General features: G+C 48.2%; 4 protein-coding genes and 1 further gene across 4 annotated transcripts; 3 read left to right on the forward strand and 2 right to left on the reverse strand.

Moving 5' to 3' along the window:
• Positions 1 to 1,338: 1,338 nt before the first annotated feature.
• DFL_007670 (uncharacterized protein) lies at positions 1,339 to 2,950 on the forward strand (the record flags this gene model as incomplete). The annotated part of the gene is made up of 4 exons (XM_067637288.1): positions 1,339 to 2,022; positions 2,091 to 2,583; positions 2,644 to 2,706; positions 2,913 to 2,950. 4 exons carry the CDS (start codon positions 1,339 to 1,341, stop codon positions 2,948 to 2,950), a joined length of 1,278 nt encoding a protein of 425 aa, XP_067488820.1.
• Positions 2,951 to 3,306: 356 nt separating this feature from the next.
• DFL_007671 (uncharacterized protein) lies at positions 3,307 to 7,546 on the reverse strand (the record flags this gene model as incomplete). The annotated part of the gene is made up of 7 exons (XM_067637289.1): positions 3,307 to 5,075; positions 5,135 to 5,564; positions 5,624 to 6,425; positions 6,483 to 6,892; positions 6,959 to 7,101; positions 7,165 to 7,235; positions 7,296 to 7,546. The coding sequence occupies 7 exons, from the start codon at positions 7,544 to 7,546 to the stop codon at positions 3,307 to 3,309; spliced, it is 3,876 nt and encodes a 1,291-aa protein (XP_067488821.1).
• Positions 7,547 to 9,647: 2,101 nt separating this feature from the next.
• Positions 9,648 to 11,863, forward strand: DFL_007672.
• Positions 11,864 to 12,133: 270 nt separating this feature from the next.
• On the reverse strand, positions 12,134 to 13,288 carry DFL_007673 (uncharacterized protein; the record flags this gene model as incomplete). The annotated part of the gene is made up of 1 exon (XM_067637290.1): positions 12,134 to 13,288. One exon carries the CDS (start codon positions 13,286 to 13,288, stop codon positions 12,134 to 12,136), a length of 1,155 nt encoding a protein of 384 aa, XP_067488822.1.
• Positions 13,289 to 14,177: 889 nt separating this feature from the next.
• Positions 14,178 to 16,382, forward strand: DFL_007674 (uncharacterized protein; the record flags this gene model as incomplete). The annotated part of the gene is made up of 4 exons (XM_067637291.1): positions 14,178 to 14,241; positions 14,308 to 15,788; positions 15,947 to 16,055; positions 16,126 to 16,382. The coding sequence occupies 4 exons, from the start codon at positions 14,178 to 14,180 to the stop codon at positions 16,380 to 16,382; spliced, it is 1,911 nt and encodes a 636-aa protein (XP_067488823.1).
• Positions 16,383 to 16,455: the final 73 nt, after the last annotated feature.

The following is a 16,455-nucleotide window of genomic DNA, read 5'->3' on the forward strand; positions in this document are numbered from 1 at the left end:
TTACGCCCCTTTGAAAGGAAGCGTCGACGCGACACCAACTGTCCAAGGGCATTTCTGTAGAATCGTATCAAATATCTGATTGAGATTCGCCGGGTATTCCTCTAGTAATTCGGTATCAGCTTCTATCAGTTTCACGTGGGCCTTTCCATGACCTTCCTCGCCAGCATAGATCAAATTTCGTTTCGGCTCTGGGAATATATACGGGTTTGCCTCTGGGTATTCGGGAATACTACGAGATTTTACCACAAATAACGCAGGACTTCTTAGGTCCGTTGTCCCATATATGAACGCTGGATGTAATTCGGTATTTGAAACTCTCTCTTCAGAAGGGGTAAAGCAGTTATTTTCTAAAAAGCCCGCAATATGTTCAGCGTTTCCATCTGACGGCAAGCTTTTGGCATTTGCCTACTCACACGGGGCGGTATTGCTGTGGGCACGGTCGAGCCTTGAGTCCGAGTTTCAGCCATCACATCTTCGAGACCTCGATCCGATATGGCCCACCAGCATTAGCTGGAAACTTCTATCGATGGAATTCGCATCTGATAACACAACCCTCATAGCTGTTATGCACGGTCAGCTGAAAACAAAAATAGACGTATCTAACCTCCCAAACCAACCCCCACGAGTGCCATGACGATTAATGTCGTATGGGATATCAAAACCGGGAAATTCATTAACATCCATTGCGATAAAGGAGTTCCGACTGTTTGCACGTTTTCACTCGGCTGCAAAGCTATCGCCGTCGCACTACTGAATTCAACTGTTGAGATTCGGGACACGACTTCGCACTCTATTCTCCAAAATTCAGCGAACCTCCGGGTCGTATACAAGGCACCGGCGAGATCTGCTCTCTAGAGTTTTCGTCGGATGGAAGATGCCTGGCTTTGGGATATATTGATGGAATGGTTGGGAGGGGCCAACGCATTAACTTGTTGTATTCCGAAATAGGTTTGGCACCGAAGCACTAGCCAATGGTATGCAGCGATCCCCCGCATTCGGCGGCCTCGCTGGATTTTGCCCTCTTCGTTCCAGGCTGAAAGATTCCATCCAACAGTTCGCTGCAAATGGCGGCCGGCGACGGTGTTCATTGCCCGTCTTGACTCATTACAATTATCAATTTCGAATGCTAATGCTAATGCTTAATACTTCCCCCAATTATTAATACTCTGCAGCCCCCCCTCATTTCAGACTGGCTGGTTTCTAGTCACATCAAAACTCCATCGAGTCGATTAAATTGCAATCAACATTGTTCACCGCACTGTGTAAGTTAGATCAGGAACATAACTTCATCCGCCTCAACCAAATTACATCATCCAAATTCCCAAAATCATCGCCAATATGCCAGACCGCGCTTCAGTCGCCTACTTTGGTGCCGGCCCATCAGCCCTCCCAACCTCCGTTCTCGAAACCGCCGCCGCCTCTCTCATAAACCACAATGGCTCTGGCCTTTCGCTGGTCGAACAATCCCACCGTTCCGCCCTATCCGGCCAAATCCTCCAAAACGCTAAAGACTCATTCCTAAAAATCACCAATGCCACGGCAGATACTCATACCGTGCTATTCATGGCCGGTGGCGGAACTCTGCAGTTCTCTGCCGTAGTATACAATTTATTCACAGCTTGGGCGCTTAAAAACCCCGAACGTGCACAGAATGGAGAGCGTGGTGCTTGCGAGTATCTTATCACCGGTGGATGGTCTTCTAAGGCTGCCGATGAGGCGAAGAGGTTGGTCGGAGAGGAGAATGTGAATGTTGTGCTTGATTCTAGGAATTATCATCATGCCGGTGAAGCCAAGAAGTTTGGAAATATTCCCGATTCTGAAGAGTGGAAAGGGAATTTGAAGGCTGGGAAGGATAGTGCTTTTGTATATTTTTGTGACAATGAGACCGTGGATGGAGTTGAGTTTCCTAAAGGTTCTCCCGTGGATGTTTTGGGAGAGGATCCGGATAGAATCGTTGTTGCGGATATGAGCTCGAATATCCTTAGCAGGACTTTCGATGCTAGCAAGTTCGGTGTCGTATTCGTATGTTCTCATCCGCATTGATTTCCGAGATCGTACCGAGCGACTGTGCTAACATGTCGTCAAAATAGGCCGGAGCTCAAAAGAACGTTGGATCCACAGGTGTCACCATCGTTCTCCTCCGAAACGACATCCTCAGCCTCCTGGCGTCCGGAGGCTCCCTCCCCCCAAAACTAACCCCTCTGATCCCGGTCACTCCGGTCATGATGCACTACCCAACCATTTCCAAGGCCGGATCACTCTACAACACACTCCCAATCTTCGATGTCTACATCGCCGGATTGACACTAACCAAGCTTCTCCAACGCGATGAGTCCGGAAAGACAGCGCTTGCGCAGCAAGAAGCCGAAAGTGATCTGAAAGCTAAGCTTCTATACGATGTATTGGATAAATATGAAAATATTTATCACGTCGTTCCTGCCAAGAAGGTTAGGAGCAGGATGAATATCTGCTTCAGGATCAAGGCGCCAGGTGATGAAGCCAAGTTTATCAAGGGAGGTGAGGAGATTGGACTGTTGGGATTGAAGGGCCATAGGAGCGTTGGAGGTATCAGAATCTCGAATTGTAAGTTCCCGGTATCCACCCCAAGTTGTGAGATCTCTACTAACTCGGCTTTGCCGATAGATAACGCGGTTGGCGTCGACAGCGTCAAGAAGCTGGTGCAGTACCTCGAGGAGTACGCAAAAGGTATTTAAAGATTTTTATTACTATTAATGAACAACATCAACTGTACATAGACCATCATCAGGAAAGCGGATGCAATTTTTTTTCTGTCAATGCATCAATTAGAGACTAATTCAACATTGCTATTCATCCTCATTATCCACTCCCTTATCCGCTGGTCCCATCTTATTCGCATTCCTAACTTACATTACGTTGACTAACTCGAACAGTCGTCCTTCGAAACCCCCAGCCACGGGCCAAGTTGTAGGTTTCAGGACCGCCTGCCGAGGAGCGAGGCCCCAGACCGGCATGGCATCATCACGGAGTCTTATTCACGAGTCGTATGAATTTCGGGGATTCGGAGTAATTCGGACTTTTAATAGATATGTTTTAGCTAGATTTCTAGATAGACCATGTATCTATAGGCAATGCCAACCATTCAAACAAGCTCAAGGTGATCTAAAATATATATGTACAGGTTCAAGAAGTATCATGGTATTGATATATCAAGGTAAGTAGCTTTCCTTCACAGCCTTTGTATAATATATATGTTCAGAACGGATCCAAGCGTCCCAACTTCGACGAACAACCGAATCATTAATACATTTTATAAGAAAATATACCCTACCTTCCCAAAGACCCCCACAATCTAAAGTCCCTGCTGCACCGCCATCCCCGCGTAAATCCCCCAAGCCCCATCAACTCCTGATGATTCCCCATCTCCACAACCCTCCCCTTCCTCATGACTACAATCCTATCCGCCCCAACCACAGTCCCAAGCCTATGCGCCACCATCACCACCGTCCTCTTCAACTCCATTCCTCCGCCGCAACTTTCCAAAATCGTGTTCATGACCGTACTTTCATTATAAACGTCCAACGCCGAAGTAGGTTCATCCAATATCAAAATCTCGGGATTCCTAATCAATGCTCTCGCCAGAGCAATCCTTTGAATCTGACCACCAGAAAGTCCGGATCCGTTACGCCCGCAATGTGTGGAATATCCCTCGGGGAGACCCATTATGAACTCATGGATTCCGACTTTCCTGCATACTTCTTCGATTTGTGCCCTTGTAACCTTTGAAGCATCTTCACCGGCTCCGATGGAGATGTTGAAGAATATACTGTCTGAGAATAATGTTAAATCTTGAGATAAGATTGAAATTCTATTTCTATGCCGTGAGATGGGGAGTTTTGAAATGTCTTCGTTGTCCACCAAGACGGTTCCGTAGGTTGGGTCGTAGAACCGTTGGAGTAGTGAGAGGAGTGATGATTTTCCGGATCCGGAGTCGCCTACTATGGCGACGAATTCGCCGGGACGGATGGAGAGTGATAGGTCGCGGATTACGACGGCGGAAGGCCTGCTTGGGTAGGAGAAAGTGACGGATTTGAAATCGATAGCGCCCTTTTCGGGTCCTCCTGGTGATTTTTGGTCTTTGATTAGAGTGGTCGGTGGGCTTGGTTTTGGGTTATTGTCGTCCGAGTTTGAAGAGATGATCGGTTGGGTATCGAGTAATTGGAAGATTCTTCGAGAAGCGGCAGCGGCTTTTGTGAATTCCGGGGCGAGGGAGAAGACTTGTCCTGCTGTTTGGGCGGAGAATAGCAAGGCCGGAAGGACGATGAAAAACTCGATAATGTTATAATGTCCGCTTCTGACTTGCTTAGACCCCCACCAATAGGCAAGGGCGTAGACGAAGAACCCAATCGAAAGCGCAAGCGCCATGATAGCACTTCCCTGGAGAATGAACTTCGTATGCCCCTTCTCTGCCTTCAAGAGTTCCTTCTTGTATTCTCGCATCACGCCGTCTTCACGGACCAAACTTGCGACGGTGCGCATGGCGTTTGTAGCTTCGGCTGCCATGCTGGCGGCTTTGACGTATGTGGTCTCTTGCTTTACTTGTGCCTTCATGAGCACACGCAGACGAAGGTAGCCAGCTAGAACGATAACAGGAAGCGCAGGAAGCAGGACGACTGCAATCTTCCAGGCGATAACATGCGCGATAACGACTCCTCCGACAAGAGTAGTAGTAACGGAAACCACAGTTCCAATCATAACTCCAGAAAGTGACGTCAATGCCGCGGTGTCAGACTGAATACTAGCTACCAAAGCAGTCTCACTATGTTCCGGATCGGCGAAGAATGAAAGATCTTGTTCCATGATCTTTTGGAAACATAGATCTCGTAGACGCTTTACTAGTCTTTCGGAGACCACGCCGAAACAGAAACCTGAGGTCGAGTAGGCGAAAAGAGCGACGGCACCGACGACGAAGAACATTAAGCAGTAGAAGTTGGGGTCTTGAGGGCCGTGGACGGGTAGTTCGCCGCGGAGGGAGGAGATAATGTAGCCGAAGAGGACGGATTCGGCGACGACGAGGCTGCCGGTTAGCATCGATGCTGTTTTATCAAAGTTAGTAAGTATTTTTATACAGCGGGGAAGGGATTTGATATCATACCGAAGATTCCGGTGAGAATAATTGGAATATCAGGCTTGCACATCGACATAGTCCTCTTCACAGACGACGGTGGCTTCGAAGGAGCACGCGGCAGACATATCGAATTCTTCTTAACAACAGAACTAGCACAGTCCTCAACTACTGCCGCAATCTCCGCCTTCTCGGAAATCATGGCAATTCTCTCCGCACTAGCCTCCTTACTCGAGTCGCTCGATTTTTTCTGAGCTTCTAGGAGTTTGCTATAAGCACCTTCCGCCAGAATAAGAGCATCGTGATTTCCCTGCTCGACGAGATCTCCCGTAGACATGACCACGATCTTATCCGCAGTCTGGACGGAAGACAGACGATGAGTGATCATGACGATTGTCATTGAGGTTTCTTTGTGGAGTTGCTTGATGGCTCTCATTACGACATTTTCGGAGTGGATGTCCTATAACACGACATCAACGTTAGAACTTGACTCCAAAGGGAATAGAAAGGAATACATACCAAAGACGCTGTAACTTCATCCAGAATCAACAATCTCGGTTTGGAGACCAATGCTCTCGCAAGCGCAATCCTTGCAACCTGCCCGCCCGACAATTGACTCGCACCGTCCGGTCCAACAATCGTATTGTACCCATTCGGCTGAGCTTCGATAAACTCCTTTGCATTCGCAAGAGCCGCGGCTTCAATACAAAGCGTTGATCTTTCCGTATCAGAAAGTTCATGAGATCCCGGAAGCCCATGAAGAATATTCTCCTTAATTGTTCCGCTGAATAGAACCGGATCTTGTTCAACGAACGAGATATGCGTTCGATATGTCTTAACTGGCAATGTCGATACATCGCGACCGTTAAGTAAGATCTGTCCCGACTTGGGCTTATAAAATCGTAGCAGAAGGGAAGTTAGGGAGGACTTCCCACTTCCACTTTTTCCCACTATTGCCGTGAACGATCCGGCTGGCATTTTAAGATTAACGTCCTTGACGACGTCAAGCTCTGGAGCGCTGGGATACGCAAATTTTAGATCTTTGAACTCGATCTCATAAGGAGTACCCCAATCGAAGTCACCATCGTTTTCACTCGGGGTGAGCTTCTCGGAGTGTTCTTCTGCATCTTGGAGGAGGTTATCGATACGACGTCCTGCGGCGGCGGCAAGTGAGAATGTGTGCAAAAATGGTCCGAACTGGCTGATAATGAACGAAGCGTCCAACATGAGGAAAATAATGGTGTAGATTGTTCCCGCATCTGTGGCGTTTGATCTGACCTGTCGGATTCCGTACCAGAAAGCTAGGGAGTTGACTCCATAACTATAAATTCATCAGCCCCGATACTTTTATATCGAAAAATATCCGAAAGAAACCTACGCAAGGAAGAACAAAAACCCCAATCTCGCCGCAATAATAAAAGACCTCCTAACGCCATAATACCGTCCGGACTCCAACACCTCTCGGTTTCTATCACGGAAAAGGCCCGAAAGTCCAAAAGACTGGATTACGGTAATCATTCTCACTACATCCGACAACATCTCCGATGCACGGGTAGTAGTTTCCGCAAGGTGCTTTGTAAATCGTCTATTAAGACGCTCGCAGATGACCGTAATGAGAAGTATCGAGGGTATGACGGCAGCCATGAGAATAGCTGTGAACTTGGCGTTGAGGATCAAGCCGACTAGGATTGCGGTAATGAAGTATGAGATCGATTGGATGAAGATTCCGACCTTTTCACCCGTGCCGGTTTGGACTGTTTGGACGTCGACCATGAGGTACCCGGCGAGCTATAGGTTTACATATCCATCTTAGTATTGCTATTTTCTTAGTACCTCGGAACCAAAGAAACTTACATCAACTCTCCTTGTCTCGTGGTATGCGATATCCATATGTAAGGTCTTATCCAAAACGACTTCGCGGATGCTCTGACTTATCCTTGTTCCCACATAACCCCAACAGTATGTGTAACCCCATATCGCAAAGAAATTGATAGTTGCTGGTGAAATCACAATACATCAGCCAGGAGAATTGTTGGATTTTATTGCGTTGAAAATCATACCGACGACCATCATTTGGATCAGCTTCAAGCGCAAGCTGTGTTCTTCAGGTGGGAATTCATTGATGATTTTACTATTCAAAAAAGTTACATGAGTATATCAAATCACCATCAGCATTACTTCAACAACATACCCAAAGATGACACCGATAATTGGCAATGGTACACCAGATAAGCTCGCTAGCGATATAGCTATCCACAGCACCAGAGTATCTTTGTTCCTCTCCGAAAATGTTGACCCATTGTTTCTTTTCAAGAACTTGAAGATCTTGTAATAGTCGCTATCCGGTAGAAGCTTCTTAGTAGCAACTTCTTGTACCCGTCGTCCAAAACTTTGTGTAGAGGACTTTTTCGTCGGTGGGGCCTGTTCGGTATGCTCTGTCATGGTTAGTATATATCGACGCCCTGTCGCCTGTATTCGAATTCACTCGACCGGACGGATAACGAAGGAATCACAGATCAAAAGATCAGATAAACCAAAAGGCTTCTTGTATTTTTTCACTAATCCATGGATCTTGTGAGTGGGATATATACAAAAGTTCCTTGCAATTGCCCTCCAACCAGACCCCGCAAAACTGACTCTTGAACAAAAGAAATGACAAGTAGGGGAGATCCCTCGACCGAGATGTTCCAGAGCTTTACCGCATAAGTGCCTAGGTGTTATATTTCTTATGAGTTAATTCGACAGGAGCGGGAGGAGTCAAGAAATTTGAGAAGAAGGAAAAAAATTTCTTCTTCTTTTTTGCTGTCGACATCATGGGGGAAGCCCCTGCTGCGGAAAATACTGGGCAGTCAAGTTTGTGAGCAGTTGAAGGGTTTTCTGGCCTAAGAGGGCTTAAGGTTTTTTTTTTTTTCCTGGCGACATTTGTTGACAGTTTACTTTGTATGGGGATGGGGGCGTGGGTTTGGATCTGAACCCTGAACTGACGTCTTTTCGAACAATGTTTCTAGGGATCGGGGAAATTATTGGACGTGGGCGTTCAAGAAGAGACGGTACCGGTCATGCAATGGTGGGAAGCGGACGAAGGCTGCAAGCCATGCATATGCAAATGCTTGTTCTGTGTTCGACTAGCAAATAACATGCCCTGTAGAATTGGCCAATTTCGATTGGAACGTCTTTCAGTTATAATGAGAAGGTTTCTGGATGGAATTCTTTCTCGTAAGAGAAATAAGTCTGGGTCCTGAGCATGGGTTATGGGTGATTCCGAGGGCCATTTCAAGGATCTGATTAGATTTTTCGGAGGGTGGGAGGTAGATCATACCGTTTAGGCAAGTGGTATTTGAGACTTCGATTTTATGGTTTTTCGTTCGGCAGGTATTTTTACTTCTCTGCTTGCTTCGCCAGCGGACGGACGGCGGGATGTTTGGGATCTGAATTTTATAACTCGAGATTCATTTGCATGGAATGCACACGTTCCTTAGCCTCGAATTCATGTATGTAACATGTACCGTACGGTTAAGCTGCTGCTTTTCTGTTGAGATCTGGTTTGCTAGCGTGGTGGCTTTCGCTAGACGTTTGAGTAACGATGCACTGCATATGCAAAATTAAACCTCAAGCCGCCCGCGATCCTTAGCTCGATCGACCCTGAAGAAAAGCGTCGGCCTGGGCCTCAAGCCTCGTACTCCGAACTCGGAGAGAGAGGCAGGGCGGACATCAAGTCGAGGACGGGCGAGGCGCATGATGCACATGCATGGTTGGATGTGACGAGATCCAATTCGATTGCTAATCCGGTCGAAGCAGCTGGGTTTTCTCAAGGCATCCGCGGCCAAGGCGAAGAAAAAGTGTTGAGATGATCTTTGGGCATCAACGATGGCCCTTGAAATCGAACACGGATCAGATAATCTCGAAATGTCAAGGAAGGTCGTCAATAGAGTGATTTCTTGGATGAAAACCTTGGACGGAGCTCGCGCCATGCAATAGTAATATGCATAACGTATCACCCTCGGTATATTCCATCTGTATGGGAAGTGACTTCGTGGTGAGGAAATTTATCAGATCCGCTGATTTGATGCGATTATGCGATAAGATTATGTCGACGGCCGCTCATGCTCATCTCTTTAGGCATATCCCTTGCATTGTATCGAGTACATCGGCCCGGTCGCGGTCGAGAACATCACCCTCGCCGTTTTTGCCCCTGGAGATGGAATATCCCATTTGTCGGTCGAGTGAAAAACAAAGACCGGATATCGTACGGAAGAGCTTTGGAAGGGTGTCCTTGTCATGCATGTCGACGCCGAACGTAAACGTCATGGATGGGCTCGACTCAACACATCACTCCCCCCAAACCAAAAACCCCACGTGCGGCAGTATACACCGGTAAACGGGGTTCAGCGCCTTTGCAATCCAAGTCGACGCAAATGACATGACCTCCACTTTTATCACCACCGAAGGCACACCCGCCGAATACACATAACCACCGTTCCGTTCCGATCTTTTGATTTGCTGTTGCTGGTGACGGCAGTACTGCTTTGTCTTCCGGCCGAAAATGGCGGCTGGCGGCCGTGGGTACACACCTTGGCAATCTACGACGCACAGGATGGGCCAGGCTACGCTCAAGGATACCTCTGCGTACCACCAAGTCAAGGTCGAGCTCGCTGGAAGATCGTCATTCAAGGAAAACGAAGAAGGTACGTGCTGCTTTTGGCCCGACAGAATTGGTTAGACCGTGATGCTAACCGGTATTCTTCCAGACGTATGCTAGTTCCGGGCCGCTTGCTTCAATACCAGTACTGGACGATTCGATGTTGATGATATATGGCGATCGTATAGGCTCATCATTCCCATTCAATTGGATTGTATAGAAACAACTTGGTATGAATATCACACCCGTCATATGTACGAATATTTGCTAAACTTCTTCAGGTTGCATGTTCCAAACGGTACAACTTCCTCTTCGTCGCCAAATCCTCCAAAGTCAAGGTCTTCGTTCCAACATACCCTGCTCAGACCGTATCCAAACCTCTCTTGACACTCCACGGACCCGAAGAACTCCCCCAACTTCGAACCCAGGGCTACATCGACCGCAATGTCCCACATACCATCAACAACATGATCGTTGCCGATTTAGGAACGGAGGAGGTCCTCCTTGTTGCCAACGACTGCGGGTATGTCACATTATGGTACACGAAACATCTGATGCAAAGGAATGGGAATATGGATATATGGTTCGACGTCCAAAAGACCGCCTGGGGAATCGCAGTCCATAAGACGAAAAGGTTGATAGCGATATCGTCGAACACGACAAAGATATTCGTATACGAAATGGGGAGCGAGGCGGTAGATTCGAACAGGCCACCCAGGGGGGCGCAGAATCCAATCGTGCTGTCAGCAAATCATCAAAATCTGCCTTGTGTGGCATTTCTCGAGGATGATACGGGAAGGTGGTTGGCCACGACAGATATCACAGGATCCGTGATTCTGTACGATTTACTGCGCGGGACGAGTACGATGACAGCATTCAACGGGCAAGGCTGGACGGTGACTTTTGTCTGCGAAAGCAATTTCTTGTGGGTGGAACATGAGGAGTTCAAAGGGATGATCGAAAGAGCGAAGGAAGAAGCGCAAAAGGCGGCCAGGAGAGGGTTGTTGAGCTTTTCGAACCGTCGGTTTGACGACGATACGGATGAAGATGAAGACGATGATTGGGCGAGTGATGTGCAGATGACATTGTATGGCGGAGGGTCCGAAGATGAAGAATATCAAGATGGGGTGAGCGACCAACTGTCCTATGGTGATGAGGATGGCGGTGAAGATGAAGACGAAGAAGAAGAAGATGATGATGATGATGAAGAAGAGATGAGCGATGAGGATCCGGATATTGAGATGAACTTCACAGCGTTGGAAGAAGCTATTCTATCTCACGATGCCCAAGCCCTTCTAGATGATGGTGGGGACGAAGGTGCGGATGAAGCAAATGCGGACGAAGAACCAGGGGGACTAGAGGTCACAGAAGATATGCAATCAACAGCATACGGCCCGGTCAACAGATCGGTTTCCCTAAGTCCGGATACGAGCCTCGACAGCCTGAGATCACAACCCAGTCCGGACCCAAAAGGAGACGATCCCCCCTGGGAATACCCACCCCCGTCGTTCATCATCCACTCCAAAGAGTTTGACCTTAAGCTTATAATACCGAGAGATCCCCCTAGGTTGCCACCTTTTATCTACGAACCTCGATCCGTCCATCTTAACAGTCTTCTCACGCTAAGAAATTTGATACCGGCGGATGGTATCACCGTAGCGGCACAGACGAGTAATTACCCGCTAAGGATGAATATGCATGCCTACATACCCGCATTGTCTTTATACGTTGTCGGCAGACAAGATGGAAGGGTCGCGCTTGTGAGGATGATCAGATCGCGGCCACCGGCAACGGAAGATCCTCCGGGGGGCGGTGCACAAAACGGAGAAAAGAAGGGCATCGTGCACAGACATTTCATGAATTTGGAGCATATCATTCCGAAACAAGATACCGCGATCCCCTTTGCTTTGGTGGGCGTCTGCGTGGCTCCCGTTCAAGGTTGGGAGGATCGTCATGCTACGAACGGCATGGGGCGGGGAGAATGTCAAGGGAAATGGTTGTATACCAACGGCGGGGTGGGTGGGAGATGGAGGGTCTTCTTGCTCTATTCCGGTGGGGATGTCATTTGTTATACGGTCTCCGGAGGTATACCTGCGCATGAGAATGGGTTGGTGTTTTGATAGGCTGTAGAAACTCGATACCATGCATTCGTTCAGACTGTGGCGTTTTGGTGCTTCGATGTTTTTCCTTTCGCTTTGCTGACGGCATACCTTCGGCGTACTGATACTAGAACAGCATACATTACTTCTTAGAATGCAATCCCCTCGCTTTGAAGCATAATTTTCTCCATATTAATATAAGGGTTAAGAGCTTCTCTATACATCGAGATGAGCGCCTCCGTATATTGATAACAAATATCCATCACGATTGATCAAGTTCCGGACGGGTGGTTATAACTTGACAACCTCAATCTTCCCGCCTTGTTTCCTACTCTTTAATATCTCTCCTACAACCCCACCGAGAACACCTTGCGTCTCCAACCCATCTTTCCACCCCTTCTTCCCAGCATAATAGTTCACAAATCCTTCCGGTCCGGAAACCATGATGACATCCCTTCCATCCTTCCCACCGTTGCCCATCTCCAACCCGACAACCGCAGCCTCGATATCCGGCTTCTTTATAAAAGTCCCCTTATCGTCATAAAAGTACTCGACATCGACCTTGATACCTCCCTGCTTTCCATCTCCCGATTTCTGCAACTCCTGTAACTGCGGTAGTAACTTCTCATCCGCCGTTCTGGATGCGAATAGAATTTTCACCCGACGTTGTTTTCCGTTTTTGGTATGTTGAGAGAGCAGATGTGCTGTTAATTGTATAGCGGGTGATATCCCTGTTCCACCGGCTATGAATACCACGTTTCCGATATCCTCCTCTTCTTTCAATGCCCCCTCTGGTTTAAAAGCGTAGGTAACAACCGGTCCACGGACTTCAACCACATCCCCCGGTTTCCTCGATAGCAGATACGGCGAAACCTCCCCTCCGTCGACAGCACGTACGAATATCGTCAATTCGTTATCAGGATTCCTACCCACCTTTCTCCCTTCGCTCTGTAATAAAGTTTCCGGTAATGGTGTATACTCCCTCTGTATCTGCAACTGCGGCTGTTTGATCTGTACGGACCAGAGACCTTCGGAGTTTATGATAGACCAGAATGAAGGTGGCGGAGCCGAAGGTTGTTTTGGGGATAGTGTTATTAAAGATGAGGTCGGTGAGAGGGGGAGAGTGGAGGTTATGAGGTGGGGGGTGAAGCTGTAGGGGTTTATCGGGTAGGGGATCGTGGGGGTTGTGGTGCAGGTGTAGGTTACGTAGCCGAGGATGAAGGCGGTGGGGATTGTGAAGAAGGGAGTGGTGTAGAAGGGGCGGGTTCGTGGTGGTGGTGGTGGTATGGGGTGTCGAGGGTGAGCTGGAGGTGAGGATTTTGTGGTTGAGAGGCGGGTTTGGAGGTTTAAACGGAGGGCTTTGGCTGCTGGGGGGCCCGGGGTGGGAAGGGCGCTACATCTTTGGAGGAGATGTGAACGGAGGCGGAGAATTGACCGCTGGAGCATGGTAAGTGGGTTTGAAGTCGGTGGTGAAGCAGGAAGAGTTTCGGCCGGGATTTTATAGACAACGCGGGTTTGCGTTGGAATTTTTTCCCTTCTCTCTCACAATTTGGGACCGAGAGTATCAAAAAAATAAATAAATTTAAATTTAAATTTAAATTTAATTAATTTTCATTATACTTTTTGTCAAATAGTAAAATCACCCTTCTCGGAGTGAATGTGAAGGCAATATACGGCTTGGATTTAAACCAGCAAGGTATCTGGCTGGCTCCTTCGCCTATCGTCATACGCATGATAACTGGCCTCGGATGGGATAGCCTACTGCAGCCTTAGTTCAAGAGATATTTTTCTGATTTTCCATTGTAAATTTCAGAATATTTTAGATTTGGCGAACACTCCGGGCCTTGGTAGATTGAAATGAAAATTGATATGACCATCATGCTGGAGGGAAACCGGGTCGGGGTATTGTGTATTGTGGTAAACGGCCGCAGGCACAGGGTCAAGACAAAGTTTCGAACGATCTAAGATGAATAATTACTTCTCCGCGCAAATAGTAAGAAAATTAGGAGCAACGACTCTCTCGATAGAAACTTTAGTCTTTTGAAGTAGTTATAATTAGTTATAGACCACGCGATCCTCACGTTCATCAGAAGAGCATCGGATCTGCGCATGTGTTGGCGTGGTATATTCTAATTCGGTCCGAACAAAGGTACCAAAACAACCAATTAAGCAAGCTGCAGCGACTCGCGACTGGTCCCCCCGAACCAATACAATACCAATCGATCCCCTCGAAAAATGTCAACATTTCCTCTCGCAACCTAGTTAAAAACCCCACCGGATCTCGCGAACCTCTTGTGAATAATGATACCACGATAACTTCACCAACCTGCTCGCCATGACCTCCCTGTGGAAGGGCTCGATCGCCCTGCCTGAGGGTCTCCCTCAACCCTCCCTTGAAAGTACGCAAGCCCTGTTCGTTTTTTGTGTAACTGTCGGCCGAAACCGAAGCTGACCATCACTTTTAGGCATCGAATTCCTCTCCGGTACTCCGGATGCTGGCAATGCTTATAATCTTAAACCGGAAGCCGATGGGACTATATTCACCGGTGCTGAATTGAGAGTTCAAGCTGTCGTCGAAGCTTCGAAGGTGCCGTTATGGCTGTCTTGTGGACCAAGCTTTGATGTTCAGACCGAGAACGAAGGGACGGCGAATTTCTTTACAAATATATTCGTTCAACAGGCTAGCCAAGGGCGTTTTTCTGGTGCCGAAGAAAGAGAGGACGAAGAAGAGCAGGAACAAGTCGACGAACAACATGATCCGTCTGAGGTCATCGGATATGAATCGACAAATAAAGCACTCGTCGTCAGAGTCAAATACGAAACCACACCAGAGGAAACCGAAAAGCCTATAATCACCGAACTCGTCCTCTACGGCACCTTATCCGATGTACTTCCTTCCGATGCCAATGCGGAATCTCAAACTTCGTCCGTCCCACCGACAGCACCACCATCCCTATCCGTATACGCTCTTCCACTCTCCACTCGCCTTCTCAAGGAGAAAAAGCTCCATACTTCCGTTAAGCCCGAATCGCTCGAACCTGGAAAGGCAAAGTTCCTAGCCCCGATAATTGGTCGCAAACGCAAGTTCCACGCCGTATTTACGGAATACGACAGGAAACAAGCGTACTATGCCACCCTACCACCCGGCCTCCGTCGCTCCTGGCATAATAGAAGCAATAGTATCGCATCTCTTAGAGAGGAAAGCAACGAGAATAATGCCAGTGTGGGTAATGGGGATTCACAGAGGAGTAGACTGTTTTCGAGATCAGTCGGTCCGAGTGCTACGGGTCAACCCGTCACCACAACCGACTTTAGAAAAACTATCAATGAGGACCCGAGGTTTAAGAGGGGGAGGAGCACATCGGTGTTACAGGCACGGCTGCGAGAAGCTGCTGGGCGCCCGGATCCGCCACGTCGTGAGCCATCTCTGAAGCCTTTACGCACCAGTGGCGACTACGCTGCCTTGCGAAGGTCCGAAAATTTTGCCGGATTACGAACACGAAACCAAACGCCCGAAACAAGACAAGATTTCGGGGCCGCCGCCAACACGAACAATGATACAAATTTCGGGAGAGGCACAGCTACCGTGCCAGCTACGAATAAATTCGCTGAAAGGAACAAGGCCTCTGCGCAGAAGCTTATCTTGGAATCCATGCGACTTTACGGATTTACGCGTGCGAAAGCTGGGGAAGCGAAAGTGGAAAGCGAAGAGGAGGAATATAAACAGGTGTTTCACACTACATTGAGGTCATTGACCTGTGCTATGAGGAAATCGTGGAATTCGGAGATCATCGGGGTCGCCAGATTGAAGGAAACAATCGAGTACCTTATCAAGGCATTCGTTGGTGGGTCTGGAGTAGTGCACGGCAGCAGCGATAAAGAAGAAGAGAATCCGTTCAAAAAGTCCACGATCGGGAGGAGGAGAAGTGTCGTTCTCAGCGGAGCAGTTAGTCGCGACGATACGCTCATCGGGGAGGACGGCGTACTGGGAAACAGTTTTCTAGGGGAGAGCCCGCTGGGGGAAAGTCTGATATCTGATGACTGATGATGATTGAACCGAACGAGCTCGGAGGTCTGCTGAGCTCTGGATCGGCTACGGCTAAGGGCTCGCTACGACGGTACCATGTGCGGAAGATCCGCTTCATGGAGACGGAAACCGTTTCGACACGCCATCGCTTGCTATATCTTACACGCATACTACCTAAAATATTCTGTAGGTTCTCGAACATCTAATTTGCAAATTCGCATGGTATATGGCGGACAACTGACCCTGTCCGATCCAGTATTCTCGCCTAGCTATATTTTGCCATTCATAGCCGACGCCATCCCACCTGCCGCATCTCATCGTTTCTTGCGTTCACTTCCTTGCGTTAGGCTGCCGTTGCCTGCCGGGCCTCTAGGGATTCCGACGGTTAGTCTCAGCGCCCAGATCACGGACGAAAAGAAGGTTCGAACTGGCTCGATACGTCCGGACTGCCTCATTGGCTGTCAAAAATTCTTTGCTGCAACACACCACACCGAGCCGAGTCTCAGCTTTTAATTTGCATCTGAGCTCCAACGCTCCCGATTTCTCTCGCACTAGACTTTTCCATCTTATCATCATAGTTAATCAT

The sequence above is a fragment of the Arthrobotrys flagrans genome (assembly GCF_004000055.1).
Source record: "Arthrobotrys flagrans strain CBS H-5679 chromosome Unknown unitig_8, whole genome shotgun sequence".
NCBI classification, from domain to species: domain Eukaryota; kingdom Fungi; phylum Ascomycota; class Orbiliomycetes; order Orbiliales; family Orbiliaceae; genus Arthrobotrys; species Arthrobotrys flagrans.